The sequence below is a fragment of the Coregonus lavaretus genome, assembly GCF_964263955.1.
Source record: "Coregonus lavaretus genome assembly, chromosome: 2".
Lineage (NCBI taxonomy): Eukaryota > Metazoa > Chordata > Actinopteri > Salmoniformes > Salmonidae > Coregonus > Coregonus lavaretus.
Genome location: NC_139989.1, coordinates 42,345,215 through 42,366,208, shown reverse-complemented (window position 1 = coordinate 42,366,208; position 20,994 = coordinate 42,345,215). Strand labels below are relative to the sequence as shown.

The window sequence follows — 20,994 nt, the reverse complement described above, 5'->3', positions numbered from 1 at the left end:
TTTGTTCAGTTTAGTGTGCGTTTATTTCGCCTGTGGCCTGTGGCCGTTGTTGCCGTGTTTCTACGGACTTCACTAAAGACCTTTGGATTTATATCTCTGTGTCCTGCGTGTGATTCCACATCCCACTACACTCCATTCTTGACAGAATTACACACCATCTCATGGAATCAGCAGGAGCACCCACACCCACCGACATCATGGAGGAGCGCTTTCGTGGTCAAGAAGATCGGATCAACCAAATCGGGCACGCCCTGGACCGGGTGATGAACATTCTCCATCGATGGGAGATCAGCGATGTACCCACACCTCCACCTACCGCACCCTCACCATCGGTCAGCCCGCCCGTCCAACAACCGGAACCCAGTGGGATTCGGCTCTCGCTCCCGAGGGCGTACGACGGCACCGCTGCCGGGTGTCAGGGGTTCCTGTTACAAGTGGAACTCTACCTTGCCACCGTACACCCGGCGCCCTCGGGACACGAGAGCGTTTCCGCCCTCATCTCCTGTCTCACCGGCAAGGCGTTGGAGTGGGCCAACGCCGAATGGAGGAGAATAGACGCCGCCACTATCACCTATGCGGAGTTCTCCCGCCGCTTCCGTGCGGTCTTCGACCATCCACCGGAGGGGAAGGCGGCGGGGGAGCGTCTATTCTACCTCCGGCAGGGGATGAGGAGCGCTCAAGAGTTTGCGCTGGAGTTCCGGACTCTAGCGGCAGATGCAGGGTGGAATGAGCGGGCCCTCATAGACCACTTTCGTTGCAGCCTCCGGGAGGACGTCCGCAGAGAGTTGGCGTGCAGGGATACTACACTCTCATTTGACCAGTTGGTGGACATGGCCATTCGGCTGGACACCCTGCTCGCTACCCGCGGACGTCCCAGGTGGGGGTCGCCCATTCCACCCTCCAGCGCCTCCGAGCCGAGCCCGATGGAGCTCGGAGGTGCTGGCGCTAGAGGGGGAAGAAGAAGGAGCCCGAGGGGGGCTGTCCCCTGCACCAACTGTGGCCGTGGAGGGCACACCGCGGCTAGGTGCTGGGGAGGGTCCCCTGGTGAGGGAGACGGCAGGTCACACATTGGGGAGTCCTCCCAGGTGAGTAGGCGCCCCACTTACGCAGAGCTTTCTGTCGTACACATAACTATACCTGTTTGTTTTCCACAGGTTGCACCTCGTTCCCAGCATAAGGCGCTAGTAGATTCAGGCGCAGCTGGGAATTTTGTAGATCGTAAATTCTGTGTTGAGTTAGGGATTCCCCTCCTTCCGGTTGATAATCCTTTCCCTGTACATGCCCTAGATAGTCGTCCGTTAGGATCTGGGTTGATTAGGGAGGTCACTGCGCCACTTAGGATGAAGACGCAGGGGGGTCATGAGGAGACGATTCAACTCTATCTGATCGACTCTCCTGCGTATCCGGTGGTACTGGGGCTTCCCTGGTTGATTACCCATGATCCTACGATTTCGTGGCGAGAGAAGGCTCTTAAAGGGTGGTCTGCTCAGTGTGAGGGGCTATGTCTGGGTGTTTCCGTAGGGGCGACCTCGGTGGAGAGTCCGAACCAGATGCCAGCACTGCACATTCCACCTGAGTATGAGGATTTGGCACTCGTGTTTAGCAAGGCAAGAGCGGCACGGTTGCCGCCTCATAGACAGGGGGATTGTGCGATAGACCTCCAGGCAGGAGCTGCGCTCCCGCGGAGCCATGTGTATCCTTTGTCACAGGAGGAGAAGAGGGCAATGGAGACGTACATTGCCGAGTCTCTGAGACAGGGATACATACGGCCCTCCACTTCTCCCGCGTCCTCAAGCTTCTTTTTTGTGAAGAAAAAGGATGGAGGTTTGCGTCCGTGTATTGATTACCGCGGTCTCAATCAGGTGACTGTGAAATATAGTTATCCACTCCCGCTGATTGCGACCATGACGGAGTCCTTACACGGGGCACGGTTCTTCACAAAATTGGACCTCAGGAGCGCAAATAACTTGGTGCGCATTAGAGAGGGCGATGAGTGGAAGACAGCATTTAGTACTACCTCCGGTCATTACGAGTATCTCGTCATGCCATACGGGTTAATGAATGCTCCATCAGTCTTCCAATCTTTTGTAGATGAGATTTTCCGGGACATGCAGGCGCAGGGAGTGGTGGTGTACATAGACGATATTCTGGTGTACAGTTCTACTCGGGCCGAGCATGTAGCCCTGGTGCGCAGGGTATTGAGGAGATTGTTGGAGCATGACCTGTATGTCAAAGCCGAGAAATGTCTGTTCTTTCAGGAGTCAGTCTCCTTTTTGGGTTATCAGTTGTCTGCGTCAGGGGTGAGAATGGAGGTTGACCGTGTGTCTGCCGTGCGTAATTGGCAAACCCCAACTACGGTTAAAGAGGTGCAGCAGTTCTTGGGTTTTGCGAATTACTACCGAAGGTTTATCCGGGGTTTTGGACAGGTGGCAGCTCCCATAACGTCCCTTCTGAAGGGGGGTCCTGTGCGCTTGCGATGGTCAGCTGAGGCGGACAGGGCTTTTGGGAGACTGAAGGACCTGTTTACCTCGGCTCCAGTGCTGGCGCACCCGGATCCCACTTTACCATTCCAAGTAGAGGAAGACGCGTCTGAAGCCGGTATCGGGGCTGTTCTTTCACAACGGTCCGGCACACCACCTAAACTCCGCCCCTGTGCTTTTTATTCTAAGAAGCTCAGTCCGGCGGAGCGGAATTATGACGTAGGGGACAGGGAGCTGTTAGCCGTAGTACAGGCCCTAAAGGTGTGGAGGCATTGGCTTGAGGGGGCTCAACACCCTTTTCTCATTCTGACTGACCACCGTAACCTGGAATACATTCGGGCAGCTAGGAGACTGAATCCTCGCCAGGCTCGATGGACTATGTTTCTCGCCCGGTTTGTGTTTAAGATCACTTACATCCCTGGGTCCCAGAACGGGAAGGCAGATGCCCTGTCTCGGCGGTATGACACAGAGGAGAGGTGCGTGGAACCCACTCCCATACTACCTGAGTCTTGTCTGGTTGCACCGGTGGTATGGGAGGTCGATGCGGAGATCGAGCGGGCATTACGCACCGACCCTAGCCCTCCACAGTGTCCGGTGGGTCGGACGTACGTCCCGCTCGAGGTCCGGGATCGGCTTATTTATTGGGCTCACACGTCACCCTCCTCTGGACATCCAGGTATTGGCCGGACAGTGCACTGCCTTAGTACAAAGTACTGGTGGCCAACGTTAGCCAGGGATGTGAGGATTTATGTCTCCTCCTGCTCAGTGTGTGCCCAGTGTAAGGCGCCCAGACACTTGCCCAGGGGTAAATTACAACCCCTGCCCGTTCCACAACGACCCTGGTCTCACCTCTCGGTGGATTTTGTTACCGACCTTCCCTCCTCACAGGGGAATACCACCATCCTGGTCGTTGTGGATCGGTTCTCGAAGGCCTGTCGTCTCCTTCCCATGCCGGGTCTTCCTACTGCCCTACAGACCGCTGAGGCTCTATTTACTCACGTCTTCCGGCATTACGGGGTACCCGAGGATATAGTGTCTGATCGAGGCCCCCAGTTTACCTCCAGAGTCTGGAGAGCGTTTATGGAACGGTTGGGGGTTTCGGTGAGCCTTACCTCGGGTTACCACCCGGAGAGTAATGGGCAGGTCGAACGTGTCAACCAGGATGTGGGTAGGTTTCTGAGGTCATATTGTCAGGGCCGGCCGGAGGAGTGGGCGAGATATGTGCCCTGGGCCGAGATGGCACAGAACTCTCTCCGCCACTCCTCCACTAAACTAACCCCTTTCCAGTGTGTGTTAGGGTACCAGCCGGTTCTGGCACCTTGGCATGAGAGCCAGATCGAGGCCCCTGCTGTGGATGAGTGGGTGCGGCGCTCGGAGGAGACGTGGAACGCTGCACACGTCCATCTGCAGCGAGCCATCCGTCGACAGAAGACGAGCGCCGACCTCCACCGCAGTGAGGGGCCAGTGTACGCACCTGGAGATCGAGTCTGGCTCTCAACCAGAAACCTGCCCCTCCGCCTGCCCTGCCGGAAGCTGGGTCGGCGGTTTGTGGGGCCTTTTAAAGTCCTGAGGAGATTGAACGAGGTGTGTTACAGGTTACAACTGCCCATTGATTACAAAAATATTAACCCCTCGTTCCATGTGTCTCTCCTCAGGCCGGTGGTAGCTGGTCCACTCCAGGACTTTGAGATAGAAGAGACTCCTCCGCCCCCGTTGGACATCGAGGGGGCTCCGGCGTACACTGTTCGGGCCATCCTAGATTCGAGACGCCGGATGGGGGGTCTCCAATATCTCGTGGAGTGGGAGGGGTACGGCCCGGAGGAGCGGTGCTGGGTGCCGAGGAGGGACATCCTGGACCCGTCCCTTCTGACCGAATTCCATCGTGGTCATCCTACGCGCTCTGCTCCGCGTCCTCCTGGTCGTCCCCGAGGCCGGGGGCGGCGCACGGCTGGAGCCGCGCGTCAAGGGCGGGGTACTGTCACGGTTTCGGCCGAGGCGGCCCCTCCTCCTTGTTCGGGCAGGCTTCGGCGGTCGTCGTCTCCGGAGTACTAGCTGCCACCGTTCGATGTTTCATGTTTGATTGGTTTTGTCTGTTTGTCACACCTGTTTAGTGTTTAGTCTCATTAGGCACCCTATTTAGTTCCTTGTGTTAGTTTAGGTGTTGTGTGTAATTGTTTGACTGTCGAGTGGTAGTTTTGGTCCGCTGTATTTTGTTCTCTCTTTATTTCGTGTTGATTTAGAGAGTCCTGCACTTTGTGCACACTTACTTTGTTCAGTTTAGTGTGCGTTTATTTCGCCTGTGGCCTGTGGCCGTTGTTGGCGTGTTTCTACGGACTTCACTAAAGTCCTTTGGATTTATATCTCTGTGTCCTGCGTGTGATTCCACATCCCACTACACTCCATTCTTGACAGAGAAGAGAAGCTTGATACAAAGTTGAAAAAGTGAGATGAGGGTTTACTCCCACTACTGGCATACAAATTAAGTTCTCTCTTGTCTAAACTAATTTATTTCATGTACCGTAAGTACGTATGTATGTATGTATGTATGTATGTATGTATGTATGTATGTAAGTAAGTATGTAAGTATGGCAATATGCAAGCACTTGGATGAGCAGATAGTGATTCGCTTTTGCATTGCTATGGGCATATTATTTATTTTGTAGAAGTCACATTTGTGTCTGTGCTGTAGATGCATGAAACGCACACTTCCATGCACGGACAACTTTTACCCATCTGGTGGCATGGAGAGAACAACTCTCATAAATAGTGCACACAAACCCACCATCATGTAGGGTTTTAAGTAGTTCACACAGACCACAGCACACACATCTTAATGCACGAAATAGTGAATATGTTTTATCTATATTGAATGTACCTTTTGCAAATCGTTATTCTGTGCTTGTATTTCTACCCAACTGTTACTGAATTATCCCTTCATAAAGCACATACAATGGGGTCACTGTAATGAATAAGTAAGACAAAATCACTGTGTTGTCCATCCAATGTACTCTTAGCATAGAGGAACATCAATTTCATTCAGTAATACAAAAAGACAAAGCTTATACGTTCGATTTATATATGCAGTGCCGACATATAAATTAATTAAATGTTAATTTCATGCAGGCTTTTTGTGAGCGCAGCAGAGCCTATTCTCCCTCAGCAGATAAATAATGGGAGTATGAACTGTTGCTCATGTGGGTGTTGCCAACTGGTTAATGTATGAACTATGGAGACAAGCCATTGTAAGTTAGAGATTCCATTACTTAGTTGGTGTAGTCAAACTTGCCTCTTGAGAGAAACCTGTTCACCTAGTTTGCCAATCAAGCTATAAACATAAACATTTACAAAGTGAATTGTCGCCCTTAATAACACTCAGAGTCTGGAAGCGTAGGCTACATTTCAGAGGTGAATTGATGAATGCGTATGAATATAAGGTAATGGAAGCAGGTGGAGCACAGAGAATGAGTGAACAATGCTCTGAGAGAAGAGAAGAGAGGAGGCGTTATTGATTCCTCTGCTGCTTTTATCTCATAGTGAGCTCTACCTGTCAGATTGGAATACACAGACAATGGCTTCCCTTTGTCTGTAGGCATTCAGATACATACTGTTTTCATGCCATCATCTGCACCCAGATCGGTTATGTTCCATCCCTGCATATGCCTATTTTATGTAAATTACAACTGAGGAAATTCAACCTATAAAATGACCTGTCAAGTCATGATTTACCCTGGTGAGTCAAAGATCCTCATCAATCTTCAAGGCCTGACTATCCATCTCTCAGCTTGGCCAACCTATATAAGGATAAAGAAGAAAAGCCAGGGGCTAAACACACATTTACATGGAATATAGATTTCTTCCATCGGGGAAAATAAGAGTGACTGACTGACTTTCTTCTTGTGCACTGTCTAATACCCTGTAAATCCGTCTAGCAGAGGTAGGTTTCTGTGAGAGGCTCAATGTTAAATGTCACACTGACTATTCTAGACAAATTAATTTGTGAAAATCAACATCAAATACTGACGAACTGTGCAAAGTATTGAAATCACATTCCTTGCAGTAGGTATAATGGAAGTATGGATATATTAGGTTATTTTCTGTACATGAATCTGAAATATTTCAATGCCAAAACATCTGATGAAACTACAAGCGTGCATCAAATAGTTTTGTTTGATTGATCTTAGGATCCCCATTATGAAGTATTGCTAATAAATGATACTGTATATGTTATTGGAGGTTTTAGGACTTTAACTAAACCTGTGAATGAGAGTGGCCTTCTCATTGCACCATCCATCCCTTTGGGGCATCCAGCTCCCAAAATATGCTCTTGCATTTTTTATGAGTTCTTGGAAGGTATCTGTGTCTGTAGTGTTGAATCACTCCTGCAACAACCTTTGAGTCTTTAACCTTACAAAAGTTTTCACAAATGGACAACTTTTTACCAGCGGCAGACAGATGGAAAGTGAATTGAAGTGGGACTCCAGTAATTTAGTAGCAAGTGTGTAAAGAGGACAAATGTCTGGCAGATTAAATTGCATTTTATCCATTGTACACAGACAATGGATAGACAAATGCATTACTCCTTAAGTTAGCAGCTCAATGCCAAAGTAACAGCTTGTATTTCAGATTTACAGATTTACAGAGGAGGGGTAATTTCAGAGAACAATGATTCTTGAAACCACTCACTGTTTTCACCCAGTCACAGAGCCATACTTGACCCGCTACTAGCAGGTGTAGTGAAAGAGTTGTAAAGCTTCCTTCCCTGTATGTCTTTTCATGAGACAACACAGATAATTTCAGGGTCCTTTACAAAGTAATTAGCACAGCACGGAAACATCTCTTTGACCGGTGGGAAATTAGCTTCTAATTAGCCTATTTCACAATTATACACTGCTCAAAAAAATAAAGGGAACACTTAAACAACACATCCTAGATCTGAATGAATGAAATAATCGTATTAAATACTTTTTTCTTTACATAGTTGAATGTGCTGACAACAAAATCACACAAAAATTATCAATGGAAATCAAATTTATCAACCCATGGAGGTCTGGATTTGGAGTCACCCTCAAAATTAAAGTGGAAAACCACACTACAGGCTGATCCAACTTTGATGTAATGTCCTTAAAACAAGTCAAAATGAGGCTCAGTAGTGTGTGTGTGGCCTCCACATGCCTGTATGACCTCCCTACAACGCCTGGGCATGCTCCCGATGAGGTGGCGGATGGTCTCCTGAGGGATCTCCTCCCAGACCTGGACTAAAGCATCCGCCATCTCCTGGACAGTCTGTGGTGCAACGTGGCGTTGGTGGATGGAGCGAGACATGATGTCCCAGATGTGCTCAATTGGATTCAGGTCTGGGGAACGGGCGGGCCAGTCCATAGCATCAATGCCTTCCTCTTGCAGGAACTGCTGACACACTCCAGCCACATGAGGTCTAGCATTGTCTTGCATTAGGAGGAACCCAGGGCCAACCGCACCAGCATATGGTCTCACAAGGGGTCTGAGGATCTCATCTCGGTACCTAATGGCAGTCAGGCTACCTCTGGCGAGCACATGGAGGGCTGTGCGGCCCCCCAAAGAAATGCCACCCCACACCATGACTGACCCACCGCCAAACCGGTCATGCTGGAGGATGTTGCAGGCAGCAGAACGTTCTCCACGGCGTCTCCAGACTCTGTCACGTCTGTCACATGTGCTCAGTGTGAACCTGCTTTCATCTGTGAAGAGCACAGGGCGCCAGTGGCGAATTTGCCAATCTTGGTGTTCTCTGGCAAATGCCAAACGTCCTGCACGGTGTTGGGCTGTAAGCACAACCCCCACTTGTGGACGTCGGGCCCTCATACCACCCTCATGGAGTCTGTTTCTGACCGTTTGAGCAGACACATGCACATTTGTGGCCTGCTGGAGGTCATTTTGCAGGGCTCTGGCAGTGCTCCTCCTGCTCCTCCTTGCACAAAGGCGGAGGTAGCGGTCCTGCTGCTGGGTTGTTGCCCTCCTACGGCCTCCTCCACGTCTCCTGATGTACTGGCCTGTCTCCTGGTAGCGCCTCTATGGTCTGGACACTACGCTGACAGACACAGCAAACCTTCTTGCCACAGCTCGCATTGATGTGCCATCCTGGATGAGCTGCACTACCTGAGCCACTTGTGTGGGTTGTAGACTCCGTCTCATGCTACCACTAGAGTGAAAGCACCGCCAGCATTCAAAAGTGACCAAAACATCAGCCAGGAAGCATAGGAACTGAGAAGTGGTCTGTGGTCACCACCTGCAGAACCACTTCTTTATTGGGGGTGTCTTGCTAATTGCCTATAATTTCCACCTGTTGTCTATTCCATTTGCACAACAGCATGTGAAATGTATTGTCAATCAGTGTTGCTTCCTAAGTGGACAGTTTGATTTCACAGAAGTGTGATTGACTTGGAGTTACATTGTGTTGTTTAAGTGTTCCCTTTATTTTTTTGAGCAGTGTATATATGTTTCTTACCATGGAGATGCTGCACCATTGCATAGTGGACTCTCAACTACTAAAAGTTGATACTTGTTAAAAAAGTTAGAACGATAAACTTGTACCATCTTTTATTTTTCAGTGGCAGAGGAGAGTACAGTAGTCCTTTTGAAGTGGTGCTGACAGATGTTTCATGTTTGGTTCACGCCTCCTGTCCCTGACCTTATCCTCCCACTGCCCTCCTCCCACTTTTTAACTCTTGCTACATTATCCTCTTTCATATTAATTGGACTTGCTAAGGAAAATAAACACCCTCCCTATTCTCCATTCAAAAGCATTATCTCCTCGCTTTAAAGTATTGTAGTTCTGTGCAATGGTCTCTTCCTCTTTAAATCCTTTTTTCCCCCACAGAAAACACTGAAACGTTTCAACAATCATCATTCATTCATGCTGGGGTCCCTCCTGACGTATGTTGAAAGCTCTACTCCCCTGTTGTTCCTGAACCGTCTCCTGTTGGAGAGTATCCATGGGGACCACTGTGCAGCTGAGGGAATTTGTTTATAGAAGGCTGTGTAGTATTTCATGAGAATTTCCAAGTTTTCTGATTATCATAGTCAGTAGCCCTCAGGGAACCTTTAGGTCCAAATCTGGTGGGCAAGTTGCTAGGGTAGTTTCTATGAACTTTTCCCATTCTTCATATTTATTCCCCTGTGGATAAGCATGAAATTAAACACAGAGGACCAACTTCATAATACATTTTTAGCTAAACAAAAGTTGATTTTGAACTGCTATTTTTTTGCTGTTGATACTGTATTTTTCTGGGGATAAATTGATTTGAAGCAGTCCGTTCCTAAATGTTGGTTCTGAACTTCTGAATGATCATGCAACTTTTCTTATCATGAAACATATTTTTTCTTTCCTCTCCAACCAAAATGGATGAATGCACCTGCTGTTGGCTACAGCACTCTTGGCCCGGCTGTCAGACTAGACATCTTTGCTGCTGCCAACATCGCTGCTGCCTCCTGCCTTTTGGACCTGTAGATCCAGCGATGATTGTGTTCATCTGGAGAAGAGAAACCTTCCAGAGGCTGCTGCTGAGTCACGAGCCAGGAAGCATGCGTAACTAAAGCTGGCATATTCATTAAGTAGCTGTCTGGGAAAAATGGACTAGAATCCAATCAAATCGCCTGCCAGCCGGGAAGACGAGGAGAACAAAAGCTCTGGTGACATTTCAGCGATACCTGACATCTCTTCCCTGACGAATGGTCATTGCTACCAAGACCCTGTTTCGAATCAGAACATATATTTCAGTCCACTTGGCATCAGTCTTTTCACACAGACAGAACCATTTTGGCCCAGATTTTCTTTTCTTTTTATCCCTTTCTTTCACGGCTCATTGTCCACTATCCAAAGCAGATGATAGTGTTCCGCTAAATTTGTAAATGCACATGTATTCAGTATAATAGTTGTGGAGCTAATTAGAATGGAATATTGTGTACTAGTTGCAGCATTGACACACAGGGTTCCACGTCCACTGACCACCTTATCAACTAACTAACATGAAACCAAGCAAGAGAGGCTCTTTGCTTTTAACACTGTGGTGTGTGTGCCTGATTAGATGTTGCATGGCAACAATAAAATTAGGTATTATAATGCAGCAGATCTTACAGATAATACATTTTATTTTACTTAACCTTTATTTTATCATTACAAACATTACAAACATTGATGTTGACTACTCAGTAATCCTCATGTCTGTATTCTCCCCTCATATCCTCAGTGCAGGAGAGAGATGTATGTGTACAGTAGCATACAGTTAAAACAAGATGTGAGTCCTATTATGTGAACTGCTTGGTAAGATTTCAAATCAAATCAAATTGTATTGGTCACATACACGTGTTTAGCAGATGTTATTGCGGGTGTAGCGAAATGCTTATGCTTCTAGCTCTGACAGTGCAGTAATATCTAACAAGTAATATCTAACAATTTCACAACATATACCCAATAAAAACACAAATCTAAGTAAAGAATGGAATTAAGAATATGTACACTACCAGTCAAAAGTTTGGACACACCTACTACTCATTCAAGGGTTTTTCTTTATTTGTAAAATATTTTACATTGTAGAATAATAGTGAAGACATCAAAACTATGAAATAACACATATGGAATCATGTAGTAACCAAAAAAGTGTTAAACAAATCCAAATATATTTTATATTTGAGATTCTTGAAATAGCCACCCTTTGCATTGATGACAGCTTTGCACACTCTTGGCATTCTCTCAACCAGCTTTGTTTTATGGAATTTATTTCCTTCTTAATGCGTTTGAGCCAATCAGTTGTGTTGGGGGGGGGGGGGGGGGGGGGGGGGGGGGTATACAGAAGATAGCCCTATTTGGTAAAAGACAGAGCAAGAACAGCTCAAATAAGCAAAGAGAAATGACAGTCCATCATTACTTTAAGACATGAAGGTCAGTCAATATGGAACATTTCAAGAACTTTGAAAGTTCTAATGTGCTAGTGATGGCTATTTAACAGTCTGATGGCCTTGAGATAGAAGCTGTTTTTCAGTCTCTCAGTCCAGCTGTGATGCACCTGTACTGACCTCGCCTTCTGGATGATAGCAGGGTGAACAGGCAGTGGCTCGGGTGGTTGATGTCCTTGATGATCTTTTTGGCCTTCCTGTGACATCGGGTGCTGTAGGTGTCCTGGAGGGCGGGTAGTTTGCCCCTGGTAATGCGTTGGGCAGACCGCACCACCCTCTGGAGAGCCCTGCAGTTGTGGGCGGTGCAGTTGCCGTACCAGGCGGTGATACAACCCGACAGGATGCTCTCAATTGTGCATCTGTAAATGTTTGTGAGGGTTTTAGGTGCCAAGACAAATTTCTTCAGCCTCCTGAGGTTGAAGAGGCTCTGTTGCGCCTTCTTCACCACACTGTCTGTGTGGGTGGACCATTTCAGTTTGTCAGTGATGTGTTTGCCAAGGAACTTGAAGCTTTCCACCTTCTCCACTGTGGCCCTGTCGATGTGGATAGGGGGGTTCACCCTCTGCTGTTTCCTGAAGTCCACAATCATCTCCTTTGTTTTGTTGACGTTGAGTGAGAAGTTATTTTCCTGGCACCACACTCCCAGAGCCCTCATCTCCTCCATGTAGGCTGTCTCGTCATTGTTGTTAATCAAGCCTACTACTGTTGTGTCGTCTGCAAACTTGATGATTGAGTTGGAGGCATGCTTGGCCACGCAGTCATGGGTGAACAGGGAGTACAGGAGTGGGCTGAGCACGCACCCTTGTGGGGCACCAGTGTTGAGGATCAGCGAAGTGGAGGTGTTTGTTCCTACCTTAACCACCTAGGGGCGGCCCGTCAGGAAGTCCTGGACCCAGTTGCACTGGGCGGGGTTCAGACCCAGGGCCTCAAGCTTAATTTTACATTTTAGTCATTTAGCAATTTAATGATGAGCTTGGAGGATACTATGGTGTTGAATGCTGAGCTATAGTCAATGAACAGCATTCTTACATAGGTATTCCTCTTGTCCAGATGGGATAGGGCATTATGCAGTGTGATGGCGATTGCATCGTCTGTGGATCTATTGGGGCGGTAAGCAAATTGAAGTGGGTCTAGGGTGACAGGTAAGGTAGAGGTGATATGATCTCAAAGCACTTCATGATGACAGAGGTGAGTGCTACCGGGTGATAGTCATTTAGTTCAGTTACCTTTGCTTTCTTGGGTACAGGAACAATGGTGGCCATCTTGAAGCATGTGGGGACAGCAGACTGGGATAGGGAGAGATTGAATATGTCCAAAAACACACCAGCCAGCTGGTCTGCGCATGCCCTGAGGACGCGGCTAGGGATGCGGTCAGGGCCGGCAGCCTTGCGAGGGTTAATACGCTTAAATGTCTTACTCACGTCGGCCACAGAGAAGGAGAGCCCACAGTACTTGGTAGTGGGCCGCGTCAGTGGCACTGTTTTATCCTCAAAGCGGACGAAGAAGGTGTTTAGCTTGTCCGGAAGCAAGACGTCGGTGTCGGCGACGTGGCTGGTTTTCCTTTTGTAGTCTGTGATTGTCTGTAGACCCTGCCACATACGTCTCATGTCTGAGCCGTTGAATTGCGACTCCACTTTGTCTCTATACTGACGTTTTGCCTGTTTGATTGCCTTGCGGAGTGAAAAGCTACACTGTTTGTATTGGGGCATAAGTAATGGGGATTGTATGTCCTTTTCACCTTTTATCCTCCGTTTGGCAATCTACTGAAGTGTAAATTTACCAGGGAAATCTACTCTCAGAAAATGTTGACTTGCAAAAGGAGTCGTTAAGTTGTTAATTGGCCTCAGTGTGCCTCCGCAAATATGCCATTAATCACGGCCAGTTATTATGTGTAACATACAAGTTGACAGCCTGTTTTGATCATCATGATTGGGGAAGCGGAGGAGGGGGGTCATACTGTAGATATGATTGAATTCTGGCCATAATTATTGTTAAGTATAATATAATGTGATACCATTATACAGCATTTATCAAAGGCACTATTTTATGTTGGTATTGTGGAACCTAGAGCATTGATACTAATTGAGTACTGCGCCTGCGCATGAATGCGCTGTGCTTGAACTTGAGTTTGAGCGATAAAGTCATGTCAACGTTATCTCTGTTTCAAGTATAATTTATTACTGTTTGTATAGTAGGAAGAACACAACAATTCTATATTAAAAAAGCATTCACACTGTAGTAAATGTTGCCAGTTCTTCTACTACTGAACATTCATATCTGTGAGATGAGTAATGAACTGGAGGTTCTCATCTCTATTTTCTAAAGCAGATATTTATAGTTTTTCATTTATCTCAGTCTCAACGGTACACTCACCAGAAGTATTACACAGATGTCAGGGTAACTCCTTTTCATTTACTATTTTTAATGAGTACTGGTTCACTATAAATAATAATCTGACCCTTGTCTTTTGATTAATCATAATAATAATAAACAGTTACTTAATATTGCTTTTATATTTCACAGTTACTTATTGATGGTGATGTGGAAATTAAAGTGTGTAGACTTGAATGAATATCTAATGTAGGAAAGGGTCCATTAGAAGTCTGCCCAATATCTTCCCTTTTTCTAACAGATGTTATTTACAAGTGGTTCTTGCCTTCAAATTAATCCAGACCTTCAAGCAGTGCTGGACCATTCTATTTTACTTGTTGAATATGTGGTCATTCATAGGAAGCTTTTGTTACTAACAGCATTTTGTGTCATAGGTTCATTCCACTGCTCAACAGCAGCAGTTTATGGGCACTTACAATGTCTACTACAATGATTCTACTCTGTCAAGGTCCTGGTATTGTTCCTCACAGTGGGCTGTGGACATCAGTATTGGAAGAGAGTTATGTTAACATGTGCAACATGAATACGGATACAACAACAACATGGGCTGAATGGATGTACAGTATTACCTTGACCTATCAGTAACTGCTACAGCCATACTGGGGGAATGCATGGTATGGAACTCTGCTATTACAAACAATATCAATATTGATCTATTAGTTCATTTTACTTTATTGATTTTCTACTGTAGTTAGCTTCTGTAGTATTGCTGGAGCTATTAAGGTGGCATTCACCATCCCCCCAAACTGCCACCTGTGCGTGGATGCAGTCTGCTGTCTCCTGACCTCCTTTGGGTCCTGCGGGGCCAGTTGAAAATGATGCCCACAACATCTGGTTGCTCTGTCATGCCAGCAGGCAGGGGGCCAGTCAATTTGCAACGGTTCCATGCACTCCTCAATTAAGCAGATGTCTGCATGCTGGATGCTGGATTAGTACCATCTTATAAAGAGCAGTCATCACACTCTCTCTCTCCAGCTGAGTCCCCAGGGAGGGCCAACCAGCACAGGGTGCAATGTTACCAAGGATCTGAAACAATTACCTCTGTCCATTCTCATCCATCCGTCAAATTGATTTCTATCAGGCCTATTGAGAGAGAGATCAGCTGGGGGCTGAGCTATGCTGCTGTTGCTTTTGGCTGAGGCTTGTTTGGAGGAAACCAACTTCAAAGAGATTCGATTGGGAGAGGATTAGCACAGTGAGCTGGCTAGAGAAGCCATCTAGCTCGGAACGATGGACGGTTAATGATTAGTATCCCGGGGCTAACATGAAGAGATGAACTAACCAGAGACTATAACAATTGTGTTGGCAGGTCAATGCGATAGACCCCACGTAGATAGGTTACACTATCAGGTCTCGACTTCCACAGCTTTCCTGGGAGACACCAGCTCTTACATCTCACCACTGACAGGAAGGAAGAATCACTGATTAAAAAAATACTGCTGGTAGCCCTTTGTTATTAATATTTTTCATAATTTCATAATCTATAAACATTATTTCAAAAAAGCCACCGAAAATCTGGTGTTTCTATGTCAAATGGTCTTCTGTGATTTATATAACGTGTAATATTGGGATGCAAACTCAAAATGTAATACAGTGGGGAAAAAAAGTATTTAGTCAGCCACCAATTGTGCAAGTTCTCCCACTTAAAAAGATGAGAGAGGCCTGTAATTTTCATCATAGGTCCACGTCAACTATGACAGACAAAATGAGAAAAGTAAATCCAGAAAATCACATTGTAGGATTTTTAATGAATTTATTTGCAAATTATGGTGGAAAATAAGTATTTGGTCAATAACAAAAGTTTCTCAATACTTTGTTATATACCCTTTGTTGGCAATGACACAGGTCAAACGCTTTCTGTAAGTCTTCACAAGGATTTCACACACTGTTGCTGGTATTTTGGCCCATTGCTCCATGCAGATCTCCTCTAGAGCAGTGATGTTTTGGGGCTGTCGCTGGGCAACACGGACTTTCAACTCCCTCCAAAAAATTTCTATGGGGTTGAGATCTGGAGACTGGCTAGGCCACTCCAGGACCTTGAAATGCGTCTTACGAAGCCACTCCTTCGTTGCCCGGGCGGTGTGTTTGGGATCATTGTCATGCTGAAAGACCCAGCCACGTTTCATCTTCAATGCCCTTGCTGATGGAAGGAGGTTTTCACTCAAAATCTCACGATACATGGCCCCATTCATTCTTTCCTTTACACGGATCAGTCGTCCTGGTCCCTTTGCAGAAAAACAGCCCCAAAGCATGATGTTTCCACCCCCATGCTTCACAGTAGGTATGGTGTTCTTTGGATGCAACTCAGCATTCTTTGTCCTCCAAACACGACAAGTTGAGTTTTTACCAAAAAGTTATATTTTGGTTTCATCTGACCACATGACATTCTCCCAATCCTCTTCTGGATCATCAAATGCACTCTAGCAAACTTCAGACGGGCCTGGACATGTACTGGCTTAAGCAGGGGGACACGTCTGGCACTGCAGGATTTGAGTCCCTGGCGGCGTAGTGTGTTACTGATGGTAGGCTTTGTTACTTTGGTCCCTGCTCTCTGCAGGTCATTCACTAGGTCCCCCCGTGTGGTTCTGGGATTTTTGCTCACCGTTCTTGTGATCATTTTGACCCCACGGGGTGAGATCTTGCGTGGAGCCCCAGATCGAGGGAGATTATCAGTGGTCTTGCATTTCCTAATAATTGCTCCCACAGTTGATTTCTTCAAACCAAGCTGCTTACCTATTGCAGATTCAGTCTTCCCAGCCTGGTGCAGGTCTACAATTTTGTTTCTGGTGTCCTTTGACAGCTCTTTGGTCTTGGCCATAGTGGAGTTTGGAGTGTGACTGTTTGAGGTTGTGGACAGGTGTATTTTATACTGATAACAAGTTCAAACAGGTGCCATTAATACAGGTAACGAGTGGAGGACAGAGGAGCCTCTTAAATAAGAAGTTACAGGTCTGTGAGAGCCATATATCTTGCTTGTTTGTAGGTGACCAAATACTTATTTTCCACCATAATTTGCAAATAAATTCATTAAAAATCCTACAATGTGATTTTCTGGATTTTTTTTTCTCAATTTGTCTGTCATAGTTGACGTGTACCTATGATGAAAATTACAGGCCTCTCTCATCTTTTTAAGTGGGAGTACTTGCACAATTGGTGGCTGACTAAATACTTTTTTTCCCCACTGTACATTTCAACTCTATTTCTGACATGGTACAAGTGTCTTCTTTTTTTAAGCCCATAACCATGTGTGTGAGATGTATACAGTACTTTTGTTTCAAAGTAGATATGTTTAAGACTACCAAGAAACACTGTGTGACCCTGATTTAGCCCATTGCAGTAAAAGGTCAAAAATATTGCCTCACTTAAGTGGGAAAACAATACAACAGTGCACAATCGAATTCGCTAACTTGCACATTCATTGTAGCATTTATATGGGCCCATAATCTCAATCCCTCAAATGGAACATCAATATTTTTCTGCCAGAATGACACCTCTCTCTCTGCCATCTTTCTCTCTCTCTCTCTTACCCTACAGAGGCTAACCAGATGAACAGTGTGGGTCCAGGATCATCACTAATGCCAGGCTTAGGGTCTCCTCCCCACCCCTACCCTTCCCTGGGACAGATCACTAGCCCCTATGAGCAACAGCAACCTGGGAAAGAGCTCAATAAGTATGCCTCCCTCAAGGCTGTGGGTAAGAGACACACTTATTGCTCATTCTAAGATCTGCGGATATGGGAATATGGGAATAAGCGCTGGGCTACTTCTCTGATTAACTTCATAATGAAAATAGCTACCGTAATCAGATTTCATCAGCTAATCAAAAGGGGTAATATATAATTTAATCATCATTTCAAATCTAATTAAATGCATATATTTCACAGTACAGTATACATGCCATGCAATATCAACGTCAGTCATTCATACCTATAGCATGTGAGAAAGGGAAACAATTCCACTGAAATGAATGGGAATGGTATTTATTTGGCCATCTGTTAAATTGAAGGCATCTCTTCTCATAAAAGAGGACGTGAGGATTGGAATATCAGCCGAGATTGCAAATGAGCATATGCCTCTGAAGTGTCGAACTTCCATGTAATCACACTCAAATGACACGATTAAATGTTGGCTAATTAACACAATGGAGATCTCGAATGATGAGCAAAAACACCAAGCAGCTAGTGTAGATATGTTCTGCTGCCTGCTGTAATTATCAGTTAGCCTGGTCTCTGTCTCCATCCTAGCATGCTGTATGGTTGCTTACTGAGAGACACTATGTTTATGTGACACTTTCTGTTTGAAGAAAAAGCTCAAAGAAAGAGAGGCTCTCAACAAAAGTGTTTGCACCGTGTAAATTGTTTATTTCAAATTAGACAGGATAACAGATGTAGAATTGTGCCTTTCAGAAAGGGAGGAAATAGCCTAGCTTTTAGGAAAATTACTGTCATTGATTTGTCTTTCAAAACCTTTAAAGTCTCAAGGCTATCCATTGTTTTGCCTTTGTTGCTCTTAGGCGCCCATGAAAACCCTCAAAGACAGGGGTGTTCTATATCACCTATAGTTGTGCTGCTGCAAATCATAAATTAAGAATCTTGTGAAATGTTGGTCAGTCACTGTTACCTAAATCAACTAGTAAAGGTATACACTGAGAGTCAGCTCTTATTGACCACAGAACCAATATTAGGATCATGAAATCTCGTCAATTATCCTTCAACATTATATTGGAAAATCGATTCTTCTATAACATTTTGAGAGGGCACATATAATAAAGTAAACATCACAGCTTGACCGACCCGTTGAACCAGGGAAAGGCACTATTTACTTCAATGTGTCTTATACCTCACCTCTAAATTCCCTGAGGGCTAAATCCACGGTTTGGGAAATGATAAACCAAAATCTAGCACTCAATTCCTCTCTCCCGCTGTCCCCCCAGTGATTTTGTAAGGTCACAGTATTGGATTTCTCACAGACGTTCACAATCGGAACTGGCTAACTTATAAAGGAGCGGGAGCCCCATCAGGGAGTGGTCTGTAGACAGTTTGGATCTGCCTGCCGCTCTTCTGGCTGTAAACACTAGGCTAATAATTTCTCATGCCATTCCCCAAAAAGCTGTAATTATAATTGAGTTGAACATGACAATTCTGCAAGCAGCCTTCTCTTTGATGCATTAATTTAGGATACAAGTCTACATGAAGATCTCTGCAATTTCAGTATTGTGTGTATGCCATAGACAGTGAATTAGATTGGGATTCTAACTTATGTATGGCTGTCATGTGCCAGGGGATATTGTTGATTTCCTCGTCATGTAGTTACAGTGGGGAAAAAAAGTATTTAGTCAGCCACCAATTGTGCAAGTTCTCCCACTTAAAAAGATGAGAGAGGCCTGTAATTTTCATCATAGGTACACGTCAACTATGACAGACAAAATGAGAGAAAAAAATCCAGAAAATCACATTGTAGGATTTTTTATGAATTTATTTGCAAATTATGGTGGAAAATAAGTATTTGGTCAATAACAAAAGTTTCTCAATACTTTGTTATATACCCTTTGTTGGCAATGACACAGTTCAAACGTTTTCTGTAAGTCTTCACAAGGTTTTCACACACTGTTGCTGGTATTTTTGTCGCGAACTCTGATGCGGATGTGGTGTGAATCAAATGCAGGACACAGGAGCTAAGTCAAACCAGACTTTACTTGCATAAACCAAAATAACAAAACAGGTCTAACCAACCCGGAGGCGAACAATACGCCACAGTGCGTAAAACACTCCAAAACCGACTGCGCACAAAACAACAGTGCGACGGTACAAAATGAGCGACTGGCAAACAGCACTGCACCAAACGACAGGTGAAAACAATTACACACAACACATGACAAACTAATGGAACATAGAAAGGGTACATAATCACACTAACAGGGAACAGGTGTACAACAACTAGACAAAACCAAACGAACATCGAAACATACAACGGTGGCAGCTAGTACTCCGGGGACGACGACCGCCGAAGCCTGCCCGAGCAAGGAGGAGGAGCAGCCTCGGCCGAAACCGTGACAGTACCCCCCCCCTTGACGCGCGGCTCCAGCCGTGCGCCGAACCCGGCACCGTTCCTCCGGGCCGTACCCCTCCCACTCCACGAGATACTGGAGACCCCCCATCCGACGTCTCGAGTCCAAGATGGACCGAACGGTGTACGCCGGAGCCCCCTCGATGTCCAGTGGGGGCGGAGTCTCCTATCTCACCTTCCTGTAGTGGACCAGCTACCACCGGCCTGAGAAGAGACACATGGAACGAGGGGTTAATATTCTTATACTCAATAGGCAGTCTTAACCTATAACACACCTCGTTCAATCTTCTCAGGACTTTAAAAGGCCCCACAAACCGCCGACCCAGCTTCCGGCAGGGCAGGCGGGGGGGCAGGTTTCTGGTCGAGAGCCAGACTCGATCTCCAGGTGCGTACACCGGCCCCTCACTGCGGTGGAGATCGGCGCTCGCCTTGTGTCGACGGATGGCCCGCTGCAGATGGACGTGTGCAACGTTCCACGTCTCCTCCGAGCGCCTCACCCACTCATCCACCGCAGGGGCCTCGATCTGGCTCTGCTGCCATGGTGCCAGAACCGGCTGGTACCCTAACACACATTGGAAAGGGGTTAGGTTGGTGGAGGAGTGGCGGAGAGAGTTTTGAGCCGTCTCTGCCCAGGGAATGTACCTAGCCCACTCCTCCGGCCGGTCCTGGCAATACGACCTCAGAAACCTACCCACATCCTGGTTCACTCGTTCTACCTGCCCATTGCTCTCCGGGTGGTACTCCAGGTTCCGATGGTCAGTCAAAATGAGGAAAGGGTGTTGAGCCCCCTCAAGCCAATGCCTCCACACCTTAAGGGCCTGTACCACAGCTAACAGCTCCCTGTCCCCGACGTCATAATTTCGCTCCGCCGGGCTGAGCTTTTTAGAGTAGAAAGCACAGGGGCGGAGTTTAGGTGGCGTGCCGGACCGTTGAGAGAGAACGGCCCCTATACCGGCCTCAGATGCGTCCACCTCAACCTGAAAGGGTAAGGCGGGATCCGGATGCGCCAGCACCGGAGCCGAATTAAACAGGTCCTTCAGTTTCCCAAAAGCCCTGTCCGCCTCAGCTGACCACTGCAGGCACACCGGACCACCCTTCAGAAGGGACGTTATGGGAGCTGCCACCTG

General features: G+C 46.4%; 1 protein-coding gene across 1 annotated transcript in view; it reads left to right on the top strand.

Annotated features, from left to right (window-relative positions):
• LOC311147352 (protein shisa-9B-like) overlaps nt 1-20,994 on the top strand; it is a gene marked incomplete at both ends in the record, with an annotated part of 39,893 nt that overhangs the window by 12,716 nt on the left and 6,183 nt on the right. The window contains one exon of the mRNA XM_084184038.1: nt 17,337-17,495. Within this exon, the coding sequence (XP_084040164.1) occupies nt 17,337-17,495 (159 nt within the window). The remainder of the gene's footprint in view (nt 1-17,336; nt 17,496-20,994) is intronic.